General features: G+C 37.9%; 1 protein-coding gene across 1 annotated transcript in view; it reads left to right on the forward strand.

Moving 5' to 3' along the window:
• The window catches only part of MAST4 (microtubule associated serine/threonine kinase family member 4), a 772,318-nt gene that overhangs the window by 542,331 nt on the left and 212,187 nt on the right, over positions 1–17,800 (forward strand). Inside the window, 2 exon segments of the mRNA XM_036747001.1 lie at positions 1,416–1,496; positions 1,870–1,872. Of these exon segments, the coding sequence (XP_036602896.1) occupies positions 1,416–1,496; positions 1,870–1,872 (84 nt within the window).

The following is a 17,800-nucleotide window of genomic DNA, read 5'->3' on the forward strand; positions in this document are numbered from 1 at the left end:
TTTGTTTTTAAATATAACACATTAGAGATCAGTAACTTTCTATTATTTCATCGATCTGTTGGATGCTAGTTATTTAGGGTATTGGTATCAAATCAGAATATAGTTTTCTGTGCTATAAATGCCAGTAAATTAGATTAATATAAATCACTTTAAATTTCAGATTTTAAAGTGTTCTTTTAAGCCAAATGTAGCCAGCTCTCCATTATCCAAGGTAACAGGGGAAGGGTGAGAATAGTTGATGTAAATCCACAGTTAAGTCCCAAAATATCATTTTAGCCACAGTGGCCAAGATTCTGAGTGAAGGACAAAGATAATTGAAATTAACTAACTTTGGACATAGTTAAGCCAAAGACTATGGTCCTTCCTATTATTGGAATTAGGAAAATTTGGAATAGGAGTATAGGCATTTGACTCTAGTCTGCCTAGTAAGGAGTGATCAAAACCTACTGTTAGAAACTCTCTCCTTCACAGCAGGTTTTCCTGTTGCTCAATCTAGCTTGGAGAGGTGGCACTCTTAGTGTATGCAGAAGAGATTTGATTTTTCCTTGTGAATCAATCAGGATTTGACTATAGTGTCAAATTTTTCCTTCAACAAAACTTTTGCCAGAACTTTTAGAAGTAACAAATTTGACTGAAGTAAGCTTTTTTGCTTTTCTCAGAAGTAAGATGAAAGAGACAGGGGAAAAACACACACATATCTAGGATAATTCACAAATTTATCATCAAATTGCTGAATAATGGAGAGTTGACTGATTACTCTTTGGGAAGATAGGAAGTGAGAGCAAGATGAAATAGGTAACCAGGCAAGATGCATTTGAGAAATAAAATAATTTAAAATAGATTTTAATGGGTGAAAATTATTTCATACAGATATAAATGTAAAGGTCCTTTAAAAATTAGTCCTCATATTTTTTAAAATGTATCATTTTGTAAAGGAGAGGTACTTTTCACAAAAGAAACTCAAAGCATTATATACCAGACTTTATTTCTTTTCACATTTTAAAAACTACAGTATCTGACTTCTGATTTTTTTTATTGATTAGTTTCTATTTTCTTTTAATTATGTCCTTGATTTCCTAGTAATTCTCACTCCATGGATAGAGCAAGTTCTTATTAGAAATGGCACTAGATTTTCTGTTATGGAAATTTCAAATTAAAAAAAAAATCTCCAAAACTGTGTTGGAATAAATAAAAGATTATTTGCTGTAGTTTTTAAAATTTCAGTGTCACCTGGAAGTTTTGTTTATTCCGAGTTTGGTAGCAAGGAAATGCCTGCTGAATGGTTGAGTGCCTAGAACCGATGAGAGTTCTGTTGGGTTTCTGGCTTAGAGTGACCAACATCCTTTAAATGACTCATGGTATTTTTTGCTAAATTATTATTTTTTTACTGGGAATGACATTATTTTAACTTTCAGTCTCACTCCAAGAAGTCTGAGTCCAACCCCAACCAGTCCCTGCAGTCCCTGCAGTCCTCTGTTCGCTTTTCATTTTTGGAGGTAAGCAAGTGAACAACTGCTTTTGGTTGGCTTGTGTTTTTTTTTTAATTTTTAATATTTTTTTGCCATTCCCCTCATGTTCTTCTTTCTGAAGCAACTGTAGGGAAAAAAATCAGAAAGTCACTCGGTCATCACCTTCATTCTCATCACTTGCAACTTCATCCTATGAGTGGTGAACGTTTTACTCAACATCATATCCTAGTATAAAAATAAATCTAGGTAGGAAGTTGATTGAGTCCAGGTGAATTCTTGAAGTCCAAGGATTCCAAAGGTTACTGTGCCTGCCATCCTTCAGCTCTTTGGATCTAACTTAGCTCAGTTGACTTAATCCTTTCTTTTCTATATGAAATGTCACAGCATTTTCCCACGTTAGCGGGTGCCCTACACAGGATCTCATTAAAAATAAACAAACACTTCCGTACAATGAAACAATTGTTTTTGCTTTGTGTTTAGTTCTTCTAAGGGCTGATGTCCTGATACTATCACAAAAGCAACATTTTTCCTTATAGCAGAACTTCATCAATTAAGATTAAACTTACAATTTTGTCATGATTTGTCCATGGTTGGGTGTAATGTTATCCTTGTTTATCTTCATAAAAAGGACTAATCTTATCAATAGGAATTCTTTTAAGAGGACTTAGTAGAATACACAGTTTCAAGAACTGCAGGAATACTTTGTGATATACAGTAAGTTTGCTAATTATAAACTATTCTTGTCTATTGAACCCCTAAGGGACCTCTAGGTTCTTAAAATAGGTTACTAGGTCACACTTAAAATATATAACTCAGTGATTTTTGACTAGTATAAAAATTAACATACTTAGAACATTGACTTATATGTGATTGTAAGAAATATACTTTTTTTTAAAAAAAAGACTATAATTTTGACTTTTCAACTATTCTAGAGTAACTTCTGCCTGCTTAAGATAATGGTCCAAATATGGGCCATATGATAAAAAAGAAAACTCACAGGTTCAATCCTCTTATTTGATGAAAAAGCTAACTGAGAGACTAAGAGGTAAGATGAATTGCCCATGGTTACCTAGATAACAAGTAGTACAACTGAGATTTGAACCCAGACCCTCTAACTTCAAGTCCAGTGTTCTTTCAGCCATGCCGTGTTTTAAAAGTTAAAAAAAAATGCATAGCCACAACTCATTGCATTTGTGATCTGATCTACCATTGCACTTTGCAAACTGTCACATTGGTATATACCGAAAAATAATCATTTCCCACCTCTTTGTGACATGGGAGACAGAGTACTTGGATCGCCAGGATTTCTGTAGGCTTTTCAGAGTTGAACAGGAGATTCAAACTGATAAATTACTTTAAGCTGTCTTTAAAGTATTTCCCATTCTTAGAAGAGTATCTGACTTCCTTAGCCAGTCAACAAGCATCTATTTAGATAGAGCATAGGTTAAATACTCGCTGTGTGCCTGGCAGTGTCCTCAGGCCTGGGAACACAAAAACAAACAAGCAAGAAAGCCTTTGCCCTCAAGGATCTTCCGATTTAATAGTATAAGACAACACATAAAGGGTAGTTGGAAAGCAGATGGTATGATAGCATGGTATAGAAAGGAGCTAGAAGTGAGCAAGGCCTGCTTTAGGACAAGATAAAGCAGAGTTCACCTAGCAAAGCTGAAGAACCTAGAGACAGGATCCAGGTTTGTGGTGGGGGAGCAGAGTGATCGAGGATGATTCAGTAATTAACTGACTACTTAATTGATTAATTAAGAATGATGACTGAGGGATAGGCAGTTGGGAAGTGCTTTTATTAAGCATATCAGGCACTGTCCCAAGTGCTGGGAATACAGTGAAAGGCAAAAACCATTCCTGCCTTGAAAGATCTTACATTCTAATGGGGTGAGGTGGGAACATGTAAATGAGTATATATAAATTGTTCAGGGTAAGTGTAATGTAGTCTTAGAGGGGAAGCCTCTAGCAGCTGTTGCAGGCACTGAAGAATAAGCCTTTACATAGAAGGTGACATTGAAGTCGATGAAGAGGGACAGAATTCCATGAAATGGGCACATTCAGTGCAAAGTTACAGACATGGGAGATGGAGTTTGCATGAAAGAAATAGCAAGTTAGCCATTGGGGATGGATAGTTGAGAAGGGAGGAGGGGAGTAAATTCCAAGAAGAAGCAACTCATGCTAATTGCAGGCAAAATACCTAAGAGGAAGGGGAACAAAGCTAAACATATAAAATGACGGCAGCATCATCATACATCATACCTGTGTAATGGGTCTTGGGATCATGGTGGCCTATCATTCCAGTTACATAATTGTGAGTACCATTGGAATAAATAATGTGGGATTGTCTTAGGAGAGCTGTTGAAACTCCATGTATTTATCACCTACAGAAGTGGCTGCTTATCTAAGCCTCAATTGAGGTTAGTTTTACCAGTCAAAAAAAGAGTTTGGAGTCTGGAGATTCCATTAGGCCATGGGGTCCAGATGTCTTCTTATTTTTCTGTTACACTGAGTTCCATGGAGCAACTGGGAAGAAAGTACAAGAATCTTTGGAGAGGGGCACTCCCATGGAATTTCCTCTTATTACCTCCTCCTGGAACTACTTTATAGTTGTCAAAAATTGGAGTAATGTCTGTGGGGAGAGTAGAAGAGGGATCTCAATCAGAAGGGAGAGTAGGTAGGCAATGCACTGAGATTCCTATATCAGCCTTCATTTGGACCAATATGGTTGTCAAGATCACTAAGGCTTTATTGTGTTTTTCTGTCTTGCCTGAAGGTCTTTCCAGTCTGAGAAGTCAGAAAAGGAAAATGATTATATAAGGATGTATATTTCTTAGCTTTAAGAACATCAGGAAAATTAGATTCTCACCGGATGAAAAGCAGGCCTCACGATTAATACTATTAAATTATTTGTTTGCAGTAGGAAATTCTGTGTTATTTCATATTTGCAAATTGATGAAAATTCATGATTCATGGTTCAGTTGCTAGATATTATCTTATACATTTTGTGTGTAAATGATATGATTCAAAGGTTGTCCACTTCTGGATTTAAAAACAACAAAACAAACAAAAAACACCTCTCTGCGCTAGCATTTGGTAATCCTTGTTGCTAGGGTGAGGGATGGAGGTAATGAGCACATACCACAAATGTTGCAGTTTGTTATTGCATGTTTGCTATTCATAGGAAATCTGTAAATGTCTAGTTTTTTAGTGTAACTTATCTTGCTTTTGTTCATTGGATTACAGTGGGTAGGTAAGTGAATTTTTTTTCTTGCTATGTGTGTTTCTCCTGGGAATAATACAAGAAGGTCCAGGGAAGGATGTTAGTCCTGCACAGTGGCAGTATTTGTGCCCTTTTGAGGTGCTGACAAGCACAGTTTCTAAATATGGCAATAGATGATCCATTTCCTTTCATAGTAAAGCTTTGCAGGCAGGCTGCATTGAGACATGAGTCAGCACTTGTCTCCAGTGGAGCTGAATGGGCCTCTTCTGGCCTGTCTTCCTCAGATTTCCCCCAAAATATGATATCATGATAGTTCAGAGGAAGTACAGTTGCTAAGTGCATTTTAAAATTCTTTACAGTCAGGTCACAGGAATATAAGAAATCACCTGAGCTATTAAACAGGCTTAAGAATCTACAGTGTTCCTGAGGATAGGCCTGAAAGATTAAGACCGAGAGTAAAAGCAGCTAAGAGAGTCAATCAATGTTATTTTTCTTGAATCTAACGAGGTTTTTTAAAGGCTCCATATTCTGTACTAAAACACAAACTGGGACAATAAGGGTCAAACCTTAGAACTGTAGAATCAGAAAACCTAGTTGTTAATTATTACAACCTATATCAGAGCAGAATCATCTCTCCAACATCCCTAACTACTAAGCCTTGAAGATATCCAGTGATGGGAACTCACTCCCTAAGAATCCAGTTAATTGCATTTTTGGCTAGGTGTGATTTTTATATACAGCAGTACCCAAAATATTTGTGATTGCCTCTTTGTGGAGATCCCCTGGTCTGGAAATTTCATCAGCCAGTGGAGATTAGAACTGGTCTTTGACTCTGGATAAATTCTAGGAAGTTAACTGAGTCACATGGAGTTAAGTATCTTGCCCAGAGTTCTACAGCTCTTGTCAGAGGTTAGACTTGAATCCAGACATTTCTATCTCCAAGCCTAGCACAATATCAGCCATGCCATTCTCTCTTTTCTTATCCTTATGTAAAATGTGGCACTCCTCCACCTGTACCCATTGCCCCTAGTTCTGCCCTATGGATGAAGGCACAAGTATGATCATTCTTTCATAAGATAGACCCCATCACATACTTGGAAGACAGATACTATATTTCCTTCTTAAGTCTTCTCTTCTCCATGCCTATTCTTTTCACCTGCATTTTTAGGACCCTAATCATCTGGGTAACTTTCCTAAATTTACTCCAGCTTGTCACTTTCCTAATATCAGAACTCTATATAGAATGTAAGTTCCTTGAGAGCAAGCATTGTCTGTCTGTCTTTTTTTTTAGGTCTTTGTTTCTCCAGTGCCTGTCACAATGCCTGGCACCTACAGTTGTGTGTGTGTGTGTGTGTGTGTGTGTGTGTGTGTGTGTGTGTGTATTATATATATAGTCCCTATCATGGGGAAGGATACAGTAAAATTATAACTTGATGCTTTCACATTGATCCCTTTAGGAAATCTTTGCTTTCTTATGGAAATTATTTCTATTTACTACACGAGAATTTTGTTCTTTTATGTATCCCATCCTTTTTGAACCAATTTTCCCTGAAGAAGATTAAGTCAATAGGACAGTATCTATCTAATATCTGAACTTTTTGAAATCTACCATTCCAGTGTCATCAAGCTGGGCCTGTTGTGGGACTTTCCATGTATCACAGGCTCTAATAGGGCATGGTAATTTCTTGTCATTTCTACTTGGACAATCCATTCTCCTTTATTGATTATAATTAGGTCTAGAATATAAGTCCCCTTCTTTGCTTCCTCCTGAAAGATAAAATTATTAGCAAAAATATATTAGCTACTCTTCTATTAGCATCTGTCCTGGTGGTTGAGCCTCCTTTCTCAATTTCCACCATTAATATCTTCTGCCCCCATGCCACCTTTATAACCTGCTTCTGGACCTCAAGATGATCTGTAATAAACCACCACCTCCATGATATCATTCTGTTTATTTTTTCACAGCTCCATATCCAAATACCTTCCTACAAATGGGAGCCCACCAGGCCATCAATTCAAACTTTGTATTGTCAAATGAGGTAATATTTATAAAGTGTTTAGCACAGTGTATGGCATATTATCATCATTATCCTTATCAAATGGTCAAGGGTGAACTGGATTCTAACATGAAGAATGAATGAGCCAGAGCCCCAGTCAAGATATCCAGGAGCTGAAGCACGGAATCCATTTTTAAGACTATACGTGTCCAAAGACTCTCTTGTGACTTTCCTCCATATTAGGAGGTTCCAAAACATGGCTGCCTATGGTATTGCTAGTATCCTCATGATATCAGCATAAGTATTGGTAATGCAGGTGTTCACCTGGACCAATCTACTTCCTCTTCATATCTCCCCTGTGATTACATAATAAAGCCCTGTGGATAGGAGCTGTTTTCTGTGTTATCTTGTCTCCTATATAGAAAGACATGCAATAAATGATTACTGGTTGATTGAATCAATTGACAAGCATTTATTAGCATCAGTGGGTATTATTCTGTGCCCTACTAAATAAACTTCTGAAGACAAAAAGGGGTGGAAGGCAAGAGACAATCTGATTGATCTTAAATTCCATTTCCTCCCTTCTGAATAAATGTCAACCAGTCAGGAGTGGCTGCAAGTCTTTTCTCTCCCTTTCTATTTTTCATTATTTTTTCCACCCTCTTTTTCCTCATCTCCCTTTCTTCTTTGGTTTCTGAACCTGAAAGATATTAAAATGTGACCACAGATAGTATTAGAGTCTATACTTCCTTCTATACCTATTATCCTTTATTCCAACTTACTCCATTTCCTGCAGTAGAGTAGGAGTGATGTTCAGTATTGTTTTGGGGAAAATATTCTAAAGGAGTCTATCCTGGATGTGGCCCTCTGGTAGGACAGAAAAGAACATTCAAATATTTAATTAAAAAAAAAACTTTCTGTTAGCCATGTTGTAAGATCAGAAATACATTTTGACAGCTGAAACCAAAACAGGGAAAAAGGGAGAAATGTTCAGAAATAAACATAGTAAATTTGATTGACAAAATTGCAAGGTAGCAGGCCTCATAGAATGTTTATGTAGAAGGAGAGGAAGAAAGAGCAAAAAACAAAAACAAAAAAATCAACTCCATAGAGGACCCAAACCAAAAATGTTCAGTAGCTGCCTGAAGAGGAGGAGGGCATGTAAGGAAGTACCATTGTGTGACTTGGAACAATCAGGATGTTTTGTCATGCCATAGGGTCTGAACAGTGAGAACAGTCAGAGAAGTGTTGGGTTTTTTTTTTTTTATACTTTGTGTCCTGACCCTTTTATAACCCCTAGTTTTTCTTGAATGCCCTTTACACCCTGCTTGATGTTGGCAGTGAAAGTCAGAGTGTGAATTTGGGAGACTTGAATGACCCCAAACTGGAGCTAAGCAGTAGAATGGTAACTATAGCTGCTGAAAATTAGACCAATGGCAGAAGAACTGTAAGGGCTTCCTCAGATCTAGATACCAGGCATCTGAATGCTTATTAATGCTAATTATTATTATAAAGGACATTTGCACAGCATTTTAAGGTTTTCAGAAGGGGAGGAAGAGCCACTTTATTTTTTCAATTATTTTTCAATGGACAGGCATTTTTTTCCTTCCCTCCTCATTTATAAAGGAAAAAAAAAACAAAGGCTTTGAAACAAATAGGCACAAGAAACAAATCTTCACGTTGGCCATGTCCAGAAAACATACATCTCATTCTGCATCTTGAGTCCCTACTTTAATGTTTTTCTGAAATCATGGTTGGTTATTGCATTTATTGAGGTTCTCAAGTCTTACATAACACATTAGATGTTGGACTAAATAAGAAAGCTTCTTCGTTAGAATATAACCTCCTTGAGGACAGGAACTATTTTTGCTTTCTCTTTGTATCCTCGGGGCACATTGCCTGAGACATAGGAAGCTCTGCATAAATGCTTCTTGATTGATGATTTTTCCCATTCTGTGGATGAAATAGTCTGAGAGATTAAGTGGCTTGCCCGTGATCACACGACTAATGAGTACAGGAGGCAGAACGTGATTCTCAGCCTCTCCTGAGTTCAGGTCTCTGGTTCTTTCTACAACATCTTGGTACCTGGTGGTCAGCCTCAAGCTACCCAAGGCTCTAGGAACAATGAGTCAAGCCTCCCTCCTGGGGGTTCTGAGACTAGTGTGAAGTTTCAAATATGACTAAAACTTGGAGAAAAAGAAAGTTTTTGAAGGAGAACCGATAATACTGCTTAAATTTTTAAAAGGAAATGTTAGACAACTGAGCAAATACTCTGTTTAGTATTGAGAAGCAGGGAGGTGTGATAAGTGACTTCAAGTATAGTTTACATAAGAGATTTTGCTTTGTCAACACCATGGACAGAACAAAAAGATCTGCTAGAACCACAACGGGAGGAATTTGAGGTGGGGTAAGGACTATGTCATGAAGAATGTTAGAAAGATATTTTAGAAATCAGAGATCTTAAAGACTAGAAAGAATGTTATCTCTACAGTCAGAGGACCTGAGTTTAAATGTTGCTTCTGTGGCATCCCTGGGCCTGAATTTTCTCACCATAAAATGAGAGTTAGATAAGGTTAGAAGGTCCCTTCCAGTTCTACAATTCTCTAATCTAGTCTGAGCCCATCATTTTACATTTGCCTTACTCCATTACAAGCAAAATGCTTTGTAGTACCCAACAAACGTTTTTGGGCCTATAAACTCCATAAAGATGAAGACTTACCTGTCTTGTCTAAATTTCATAAGTCCTCCTATACCTAACATCGTGCTCTTTACACAGTAGGCACTTAATAAATATCGACAAATGAATGAGCAACAAAACATTTGTGGCAGTGATGATCGCTAAGTATAAGATGTTACCTAGAGCTAAACAACACTCTAGGTCAGGGATTCTTTTCCATGGCCACCTTTGGCATTCTGGTGAAGCCTTTGGACCTCTTCTCAAAATCATATTTTTAAATACCTAAAATATAGAGGATTCCAAAGATAACCAATTATTTTCAAATACTGTTACCAATTTTAAAAAAAAAAAGATTGCACATTTCAGATTAAGAACCCTTACTCTAGAATTCTCTCAGTTCTGTCCTTCTCATTTTATAGATGAAGGAACTAAGACCTAGAACATTTGTGAGACTCACTCAAGGCATCTCAGATTGTTAGTGGCAGGTAGCCGCTAAGACCTTAGGCTTCACTCACAGAAGAGAGGCTGTGTTAGGAGTTGTTCACAAGGAGTTAATGCCAATCTTCTGATACTGTGAAGTCCCTCCCGCACCCCTTTCTTTATCAGGACACTGACAATATAGTTTCCACTTGAAAAGAGCTTAGGTGATTTACCTTGGGATTTACTCTTTATAACTAATCTGTGTCAGGAGCTGTTTTAGTTATGGGTATATGAAGACAAAAATGAAAAAGTCCCTGCCTTCAAGTAGCTCCTATCCCATCTGCCACACAACAGTAATAGAAAAACATAGGGGGAGAAGTGAGATGTGAGATGCCCGTTGGTGGTGTCTTTCTCCAACATGCAACCCTTAACCAGGCTTATCTCATACGGTGAGTGCTGTGGAATATACTTTCCTGGAGATGATTACAAAATAGAATTCACGCTGTAATTCAGAAAGTTTAAGTGACTTATGAATAGATAAGTGACATTGTTCTGTCTTTCCACGATGGAGACAAAGGAATAAGAATTTATTGTTAGAGTTGGAAAGGACCTTGGAATAGTCAAATAGTCCAACATCTCATTTTACAAATGAGGCAACAGCATCAGAGGAGACAAATGCATTGCCCATTGTAGCGCAGGTAGTAAAGATCAAAGCCAGCATTTGAACCCCAATGATTTGACTTCAAATTATGGCTCTTTCCCCCTATACCATGCTGCCTCTTCAGATGAGGTGACCCATTCCCTTAAGTTTGTTGCTCTATAAATCTGGCAGATAGCCAGCCTTAGAGTTAAAAAGACCTGAATTCAAGTCCCATCACTAATGTTGGCTGTGGCCCTGACAATTTTCTTCTATACTCATATGTTATAGAATAATTGTTACAGTACAATTGCCTCAAAGGCAATTTCCTCACTGGGATTTTCCTAAGTCAAAGAAATTCCAGGTCTGGATTTAAAAAAAAATCTTAAAATGGTTTGCATTGATCTTTTGCTAAGACCCTTATTCAACTAAACATTTGTTTTTACATTTTATTACCAGAAAGAGATTTAGAAGTAAAGTTTTAAGTCCTTAGAGTCCACTGCTAACAGAAGGTGAATTAAAAGTGCAATGTAAAGAGGTAGTTTCAAAAGTCTTGGGTTTGAAGGCCAACTCTGCCCTTTACTACTTTCTTTTGATATTATTGCTTATTGATTTGTACTACTTCACTGCTACAAGGTCACTGTGTGACCTTGGGGAATATCATCTATGCTTTGTATGCTTCAGTGTGCTCATCTGTAAAATGGACTGATTGCCCTCTAAGATTCCTTCCATGTTCTCTATCTATGATTTCAGACAAATGAAAGACTTGAGAGAATTTCTGGGTAATTAATAATCAACCTGTTAATTAGGCTAGGTGATAAGTAATAAATTGATGGTCTGTGATTTCACTCTGTAACCAAAGACAAAACCATGGAGATCACTGAATGCTTAAATACCTTTGGAAAAGGCAGTGCCCCCGATGGGTAAAAATCAACCCTGACTGGTGAACAATTAATGGTGGACTGGGTGGTGAGGGTGGACTTTCAAAGGAGGAGATGGGCTGAAAGCCTTCAGCTCCTCCTGCTGAGAAGGTGGCTTGATCATGAGACTCAGCCGCCTCCAGCAATCTGGACACAGGAATCCAACTCTACCCAGAACACTCTGTTTGGTTTTCTCTTTCGTGAGCTGGGTCAGCCTAAACTCCAGTGGAGGGGTGCAGGGGCAGAGACTTGATGCTTTGAGGCTGGAGTTCACCTAGATTAGATTCTATTTACATCCTAAATGGAAGTAAGGTTTCCTAGTTTGGTGGGGTCCTACCCGATATGTTGGAGCATGTTCCGGGAGAATTTGGGCAATCTCATCTAACAGCCTTGTCCTTCATAGACTAGCTGACTGACCTAAAGGGGCTGGTGCCTGAATGAGGAAATAAAGAGAAAAAACCTCCATCCTAATTTAATAATTGGTTAGTAATATAATAAAAAATAATCACATCTCTCAGATTGTTTGATATGATGGGGGAAATTATTCAAGTTAGGCTTTGGTTGTTTCTGAGGAGCTCTTTGACATTTTGTTAGTTTTCACCTTTCTCTTTTAAGGTAGTTGCCAAAGGGGTGTATGGGGTGTTCAAGGAGGACTAACACCTCTGGTGTGAGGCTTGCCAGGCCTTTTTCAAGGCTGCTCAGCCACCTGTAGTATTCACCTTCACCCAACTCTCACCTGTGGCTCTAAGAAGCTGTAGCATGCACAGTGGAGGGAGGGAGGGAGTTGCCGCTAAATAGTTCCCTGTATTGGTGAAATAACAGGTCCAGGCTAAAAACCAATCACCAGACATTTAAGAAGAGCCAAGAATAGTGCTATGAGGTGCAAGAGATACATAGACAACAAACAAACAAAAAAATCCCCAAGCAATCTCAGCCTTCTAAGAGCTTATATTGTATATGGGGGTAATACACACACATAATTCTCTCTCTCTCTCTCTCTCTCTCTCTCTCTCTCTCTCTCTCTCTCACTCACACACACACACACACACATACACTCACTCACACACACACACACACACACACTCACTCACACACACACACACATACATAGAATACAAAGTAATATAAGCTGAGGGGAGAAATAGGTACTAACTTTTGGGTGATTCCAAGAGGTGGGTGAAAGGAGGGAGTTCATTCCAGGCATGGAATACAGAAGTAGGTTGATGGGAGCTTGATTGTCATGTGTGACATATGGCAAGTAGGCTTGTTTAGTTGGGCCATCGAGTACAGGAATGGGAAGTAATACATAATGAGAGTGAAAAAGTAGGCAAAGGCCAGATTGTGATGGGCTTTAAATGCCAAGCTGAGGAATTTGTTTTTTACCCTAGAGGTGATAGTGAGCCACTCAAATTTTGTTTCTAAATGCCCAGGCTTGGCTCTGGTACACTAATGTTCATTAAAAAAAATCATCCTGTTTGCATAGGTACCACATAGGTTGCATACCCAGACAGTTCAGAATTAAAATAATGTACTATACTAGATTTTGGTAATTTCTGTTTCCAGGGTGAGGGACAGAGATGATAAGCATATGTCCCTAGTACATTGCAGGATGTAATTATTTTATGTGTTCTATTCAAACAGAAACTGTAAATGTCTAAAAGCATCACCTGATTGCTAAATCTTTTTTTTCAATTTCATTTACTTTTTAGGATAAGCAATGTCATTTGTCTTTTTTATTGTTCTCCCCTCCCCCCCCTTCCAATTTGTGAAGAACATCAAAAACTCTGAAGGAGCTACTACCAGATGGCATTTTTTTTCATATACTGAAGATACCAGTGTTGTACTCACATGAATGTGATAGTTTAATGAATTGCCTTATGCATTCCTGAGTTTTATTTCTGAATTGCAATGTAGGACAGACCCTGTTTTATGCAGACACTTCAAAGAATGGTACTGCTCTGCCGTGCCAAGAGTTTGATGACATTACTGCCAAGTTAGAGGCTCAGAAGGTTCAGGTTTTCTGCCCTAGTCATTACAGGAGTGTATATGTGAGTAGTGAAGAAGAGAGACAAGAATTATTGAAGTTTCTCCCTTCCATTAGCCTCTTTCTTCTCTGCGCCACCCCCCTCCCCTGATGCTGCCACAGAGGGTAAGGTTAATGATGCTTCCAAGTGTACAGCAAGGGGCCATGGAGGCAATGGAGTAGAGTGGGAAGAATGCCGAATCTTAATCCTGAGTGCCTGGATTCAAATCCAGCCTCTGTTACTTACTGCCTTTGGGACTTCGGACAAATCATTTCATTTCTCTGGTCCTCAGTTCACTTATCTGTAAGGTGAGAAGACCTTGAGGTCCTATCAACTCTAAATCTATGATCCTGTGTTGGGGGAGGAAGGGATATAGGAGGGGAAGGGTGCTGAAGCAGTGTTAGAAGAAAGAGAGTTGCAGAACTATGTAGTCTGAGCTCTCGAATATTGCCTTTGAGCTTAGACTTTACTCAATAAATGTTTGTTGGTTAATTGGATTGATTAATTGATATACAGAAAGGGGATGTCTGGCTAATGAGCACTCACTCATTCACTTCTAGTATAAGCTGCTTGGGGTTAACATGGACACTTATTCGTCTTGCTATAACTCATAGTTCAAATACAGCTTTACAAATTTTTCTTTTTATTATGAACTTAAATATTGAATCTAAACATTGAAATCAATAAAAAAACAAAAGATTAGATGTGAAATTGAACTTCTGTTATGTGAAATATATATTTATATATAATTTAACATAATAGTAACAAAACTACTCTGCTTGTGTTTGTCACCTTCAGAAGTTCTTTGGCTCTTTTCTGTGTGTTTTTAAATGTTTGGTTGATGCTCTGTTCTTTTCTGGCATTACTGTAACTGCACAATAACTCCCTACCCAATGGAAGCAAAGCTTTGTAACAAATAAGATAGGCAAAGTAACAAAAAAAAACAACCCTCAGCATTTTGGCCATGTCTGAAAATGTGTATCTCGTTGTGTACCTACATGCGGTCGGTCAGTCCATCAACTCTTTGCCAAGAAGTGAGAAGTGTGCTTCTGATACTGATTGCATTAGCCAAAGTCCTTAAGTCTCCCAGAGGTGTTTTCATTATATGTAATTATAGTTATAGTAATTGTATAAATTTTTCCTATAGTTCTTCTCATTTCCTTCTGCCTCATTTCATACAAATGTCCCCAGGTTTGTCTGAATCTATCAGTTTCATAATTTCTTACAATATATAATACTATTTCATTGCATTCGTATACCATAATTTTCTCCCACTGATTGGTAGTTGTTTGCATTTCTTTGCTATGATAAAAAGTACTGTTATAAATATTATTGAATCTATTTCTCTCTCTCTCTCTCTCTCTCTCTCTCTCTCTCTCTCTCTCTCTCTCTCACTGGAATATATGTGTAATAGTGACATCACTGAGTTAAAAAGTATATACAGTTTAATGACTTTTCAGATACAGTTTTAAATTGCTTTCCAGAAGGGTAGGACCACTTCACACCTCCAACAACATTGCATGAGTGTGCCTGTCCTCCCACAACCCCTCCAAAATAGCAATTTTCTTCTCTCTTTATTTTCAGTATAATGGAGATGAGGTAGACCTTGAGAATTTTAATTTGCATTTCTCCTACTAGTTTGGAACATTAGTTTTCTTCTTTCCTTTCTTCCTTCCTTCTTCCTTCCCCCTTCTCTCTTTCTTTCTCTCTTCCTCTTTCCTCCCTCCCTCCCTCCCTTTCTTCCTTCCTTCTTCCCTTCCTTCCTCCCTCCCTTCCTCCCTCCCTTCCTTCCTCCCTTCCATACATCTATCCATTGCTCCAGGAACGGCTCTCGTTGTTACATATGTATCATTTCTCTATATATCTTAGCTATAATACCTTTTTCAGAGAAATTTAGTGCCCAGATATTTCCCAGTTAACTGTTCTCTTTCTAATTTTAACTGCATTGGTTTTTTTTCTTTTACAAAAGCTTATTAATTTTATGTAATTGACATTGTCCTTTTTGTCTTTTATGATCATCTTTATCCCTTATTTTAGTCAAGAGATTCCTCCCTGCTCGTAGTTGGGAAGGGTATATCCTTCCCTTCTCTAATTTATGATATGATTCTTGCCACTGTCTGGGGCCAGGAAGACAGGGATTTATTCACCTCTGATACATACTGGTTGTTGGAGCCTGGGCAAGTTATCCAGGCTACTTTCTAAGACTATAAATTGTATAGAAGGTGCTGACCTATATTAGTAGAGGGTATTTTCTCCACTAGGAGTTCCCTATATAAGTGAAACCTCCATTTAAGTTTTTTTTTTATCTCTCACCTGTGAACTTTTATATTTATGTCATGTATTCATTTGTCAATTATTAGGTTACATAATATCAAATGATAATTGAAACCCAATTTCTGTCAGGTTACTTTCTAGTTTTTTTAAGCAGTTCTACTTTATCTTATCCTCTAATTTTCACTAATTCAGGCAAATTGTTCCTTGTTGAAAGGACCAAGTTTGAAAGGAATTAAGGCAACTGAAATTAGTCGAGAAAATGAAATTTCAATTAATATTCGTAATCTACCAAACTGATATTAAATGCTAAGTAGCAATATCCTTTGTAGGTGCTTCTGTGTAGCACCATCCGATTTTTCCTTATTTTCCCCCAGAGGCTAATGTTTCTCAGCTATCCACTTAGATTATTTTGAATATATTATGTATATGATTTTATGTATATTTAATAATAATTGCTGTCATTTATAGAGCACCTACTATTTCCAGACCCTGTGCTAAGGGTTTTACAAATATCATTTCATTTGATCCTCACAGAGGTAGGGGCTGTTATTATCCTCATTTTATAGTGGAGGAAACAGAGAAATGAGGGTTAAGTGACTTGCCAGAGTCACAAAACTAGTAAGTCATATTTGAACTCAGGTCTTCCTGACTCCAGGCCAGCACCCTCTCCACTGCACTACCTAGCCACCCCTAATACTTGTTGTTCCCTCTTGATCGAATGTGAAGATATGAGGACTCCGAGGGCAAGAATTGTTTCATCTTTTGTCTTTGTGGGCACCCCCACAGCACCCCTACTTGTACCTAATTGATGCTTAATCAATAAATCAGATAAATAAAAATAAATGAGCATGAATATAAAGGCAACCCTTTATATAACTATACAGTACTTCAAAAGCAAATGGCCCATCCTGAAGATCATTGTGGTTTATACACTTTTTGTAGAAAAGGAAGAGGTAGGGAAAATCCTGTGTAGGAATTTGTCCAAGTCCTACAAATTTCCTCAGTCCCTTTCTGAGTCCTCTAATACTTAGTGAATTCCATTCATGAAAAATATATCAGAAAATGAGTTTCAGGATTGAAAAAGGCAAGCTTGTCAATGGCTTCCACTTGGATATCATGAATTCTTTCTTGAGGAAGAGAGTGAGAAGGTGCTAGGCGTAACAGGTAGCAAACATCAGAGACAAGGGACATTGACTATTTTGTAATGCACCGGAAATAACGGTTCACTACTGACGAGGAAGTGATTTCCAAGCTGGCTGTTTGTGTGCAGACTGACTTACTAACACAAAAGGCAGATCATCACCAGTATGAGAGAAAGGAGAATGGGGAGGGTCCTAGGTATGGTTGTAATGGCTATTACCTGACCCCATACAAATAAATTGTTGGTGCTGAAAAATGAGAAATGGTTTAAAGGGGGGGGGGGACATTAATTCTCAATATCACCGACCCTATTCAAATAAATTATTGGTGCTGGAAAATGAGAAAGGGGGAAATTAAAGGGGGGGGCAAATCATTGATTGTCAGTACCGCTGACCCCATTCAAATAAATTGTTGGTACTAGAAAATGAGAAAAAGATAAAAAGGGGAAAAGAAAACATTGATTCTCAATCTCACTGTTTCCTTCAGAACTTTAACTTTGGTAAAATAATTGCCTCAACCAGGAGTCCAAAAGACCTGAGAAACCACCTCAGGTAGCAAAAGCTTAATCCTCTTGCCAGGTAGAGAGATCACAATCAAGGGCAGTATCAGTTTGTAATATAAACTTATTTGTAAAACATTATTGAGGAGGATAGTAGGAGATTATGAATGGTATCACCTCACAGACAAAACTTCACGAAGACTGGTGTTAAGACTTCACCCCTACTCTCACCACCCTCCCTGCCACCCACAAGACTATCCCAAGGGCATTCATATATGAAATTAAAAGAATATCAGTGGAAATGGAAAAGATTTGTCATATTGATCCATATTGATCTTTTAAATAACTGGACGTATCTCAGAATGTCGTGTGTTAGATGAAGAGGTACTAATGGTCCTCAGATGGATGCATTTACAAAAAGCAGCTGGTCAGCTCAGGTATGCGGCAGGAGGTGACTTGTGAAAATGCTGGGGAATGAATTCTCTGCATACCTGAAAGGAGACAAGCTATCACATGAGGA

The sequence above is a fragment of the Trichosurus vulpecula genome, chromosome 1, assembly GCF_011100635.1.
Source record: "Trichosurus vulpecula isolate mTriVul1 chromosome 1, mTriVul1.pri, whole genome shotgun sequence".
In the NCBI taxonomy this organism is placed as follows: Eukaryota; Metazoa; Chordata; class Mammalia; order Diprotodontia; family Phalangeridae; genus Trichosurus; species Trichosurus vulpecula.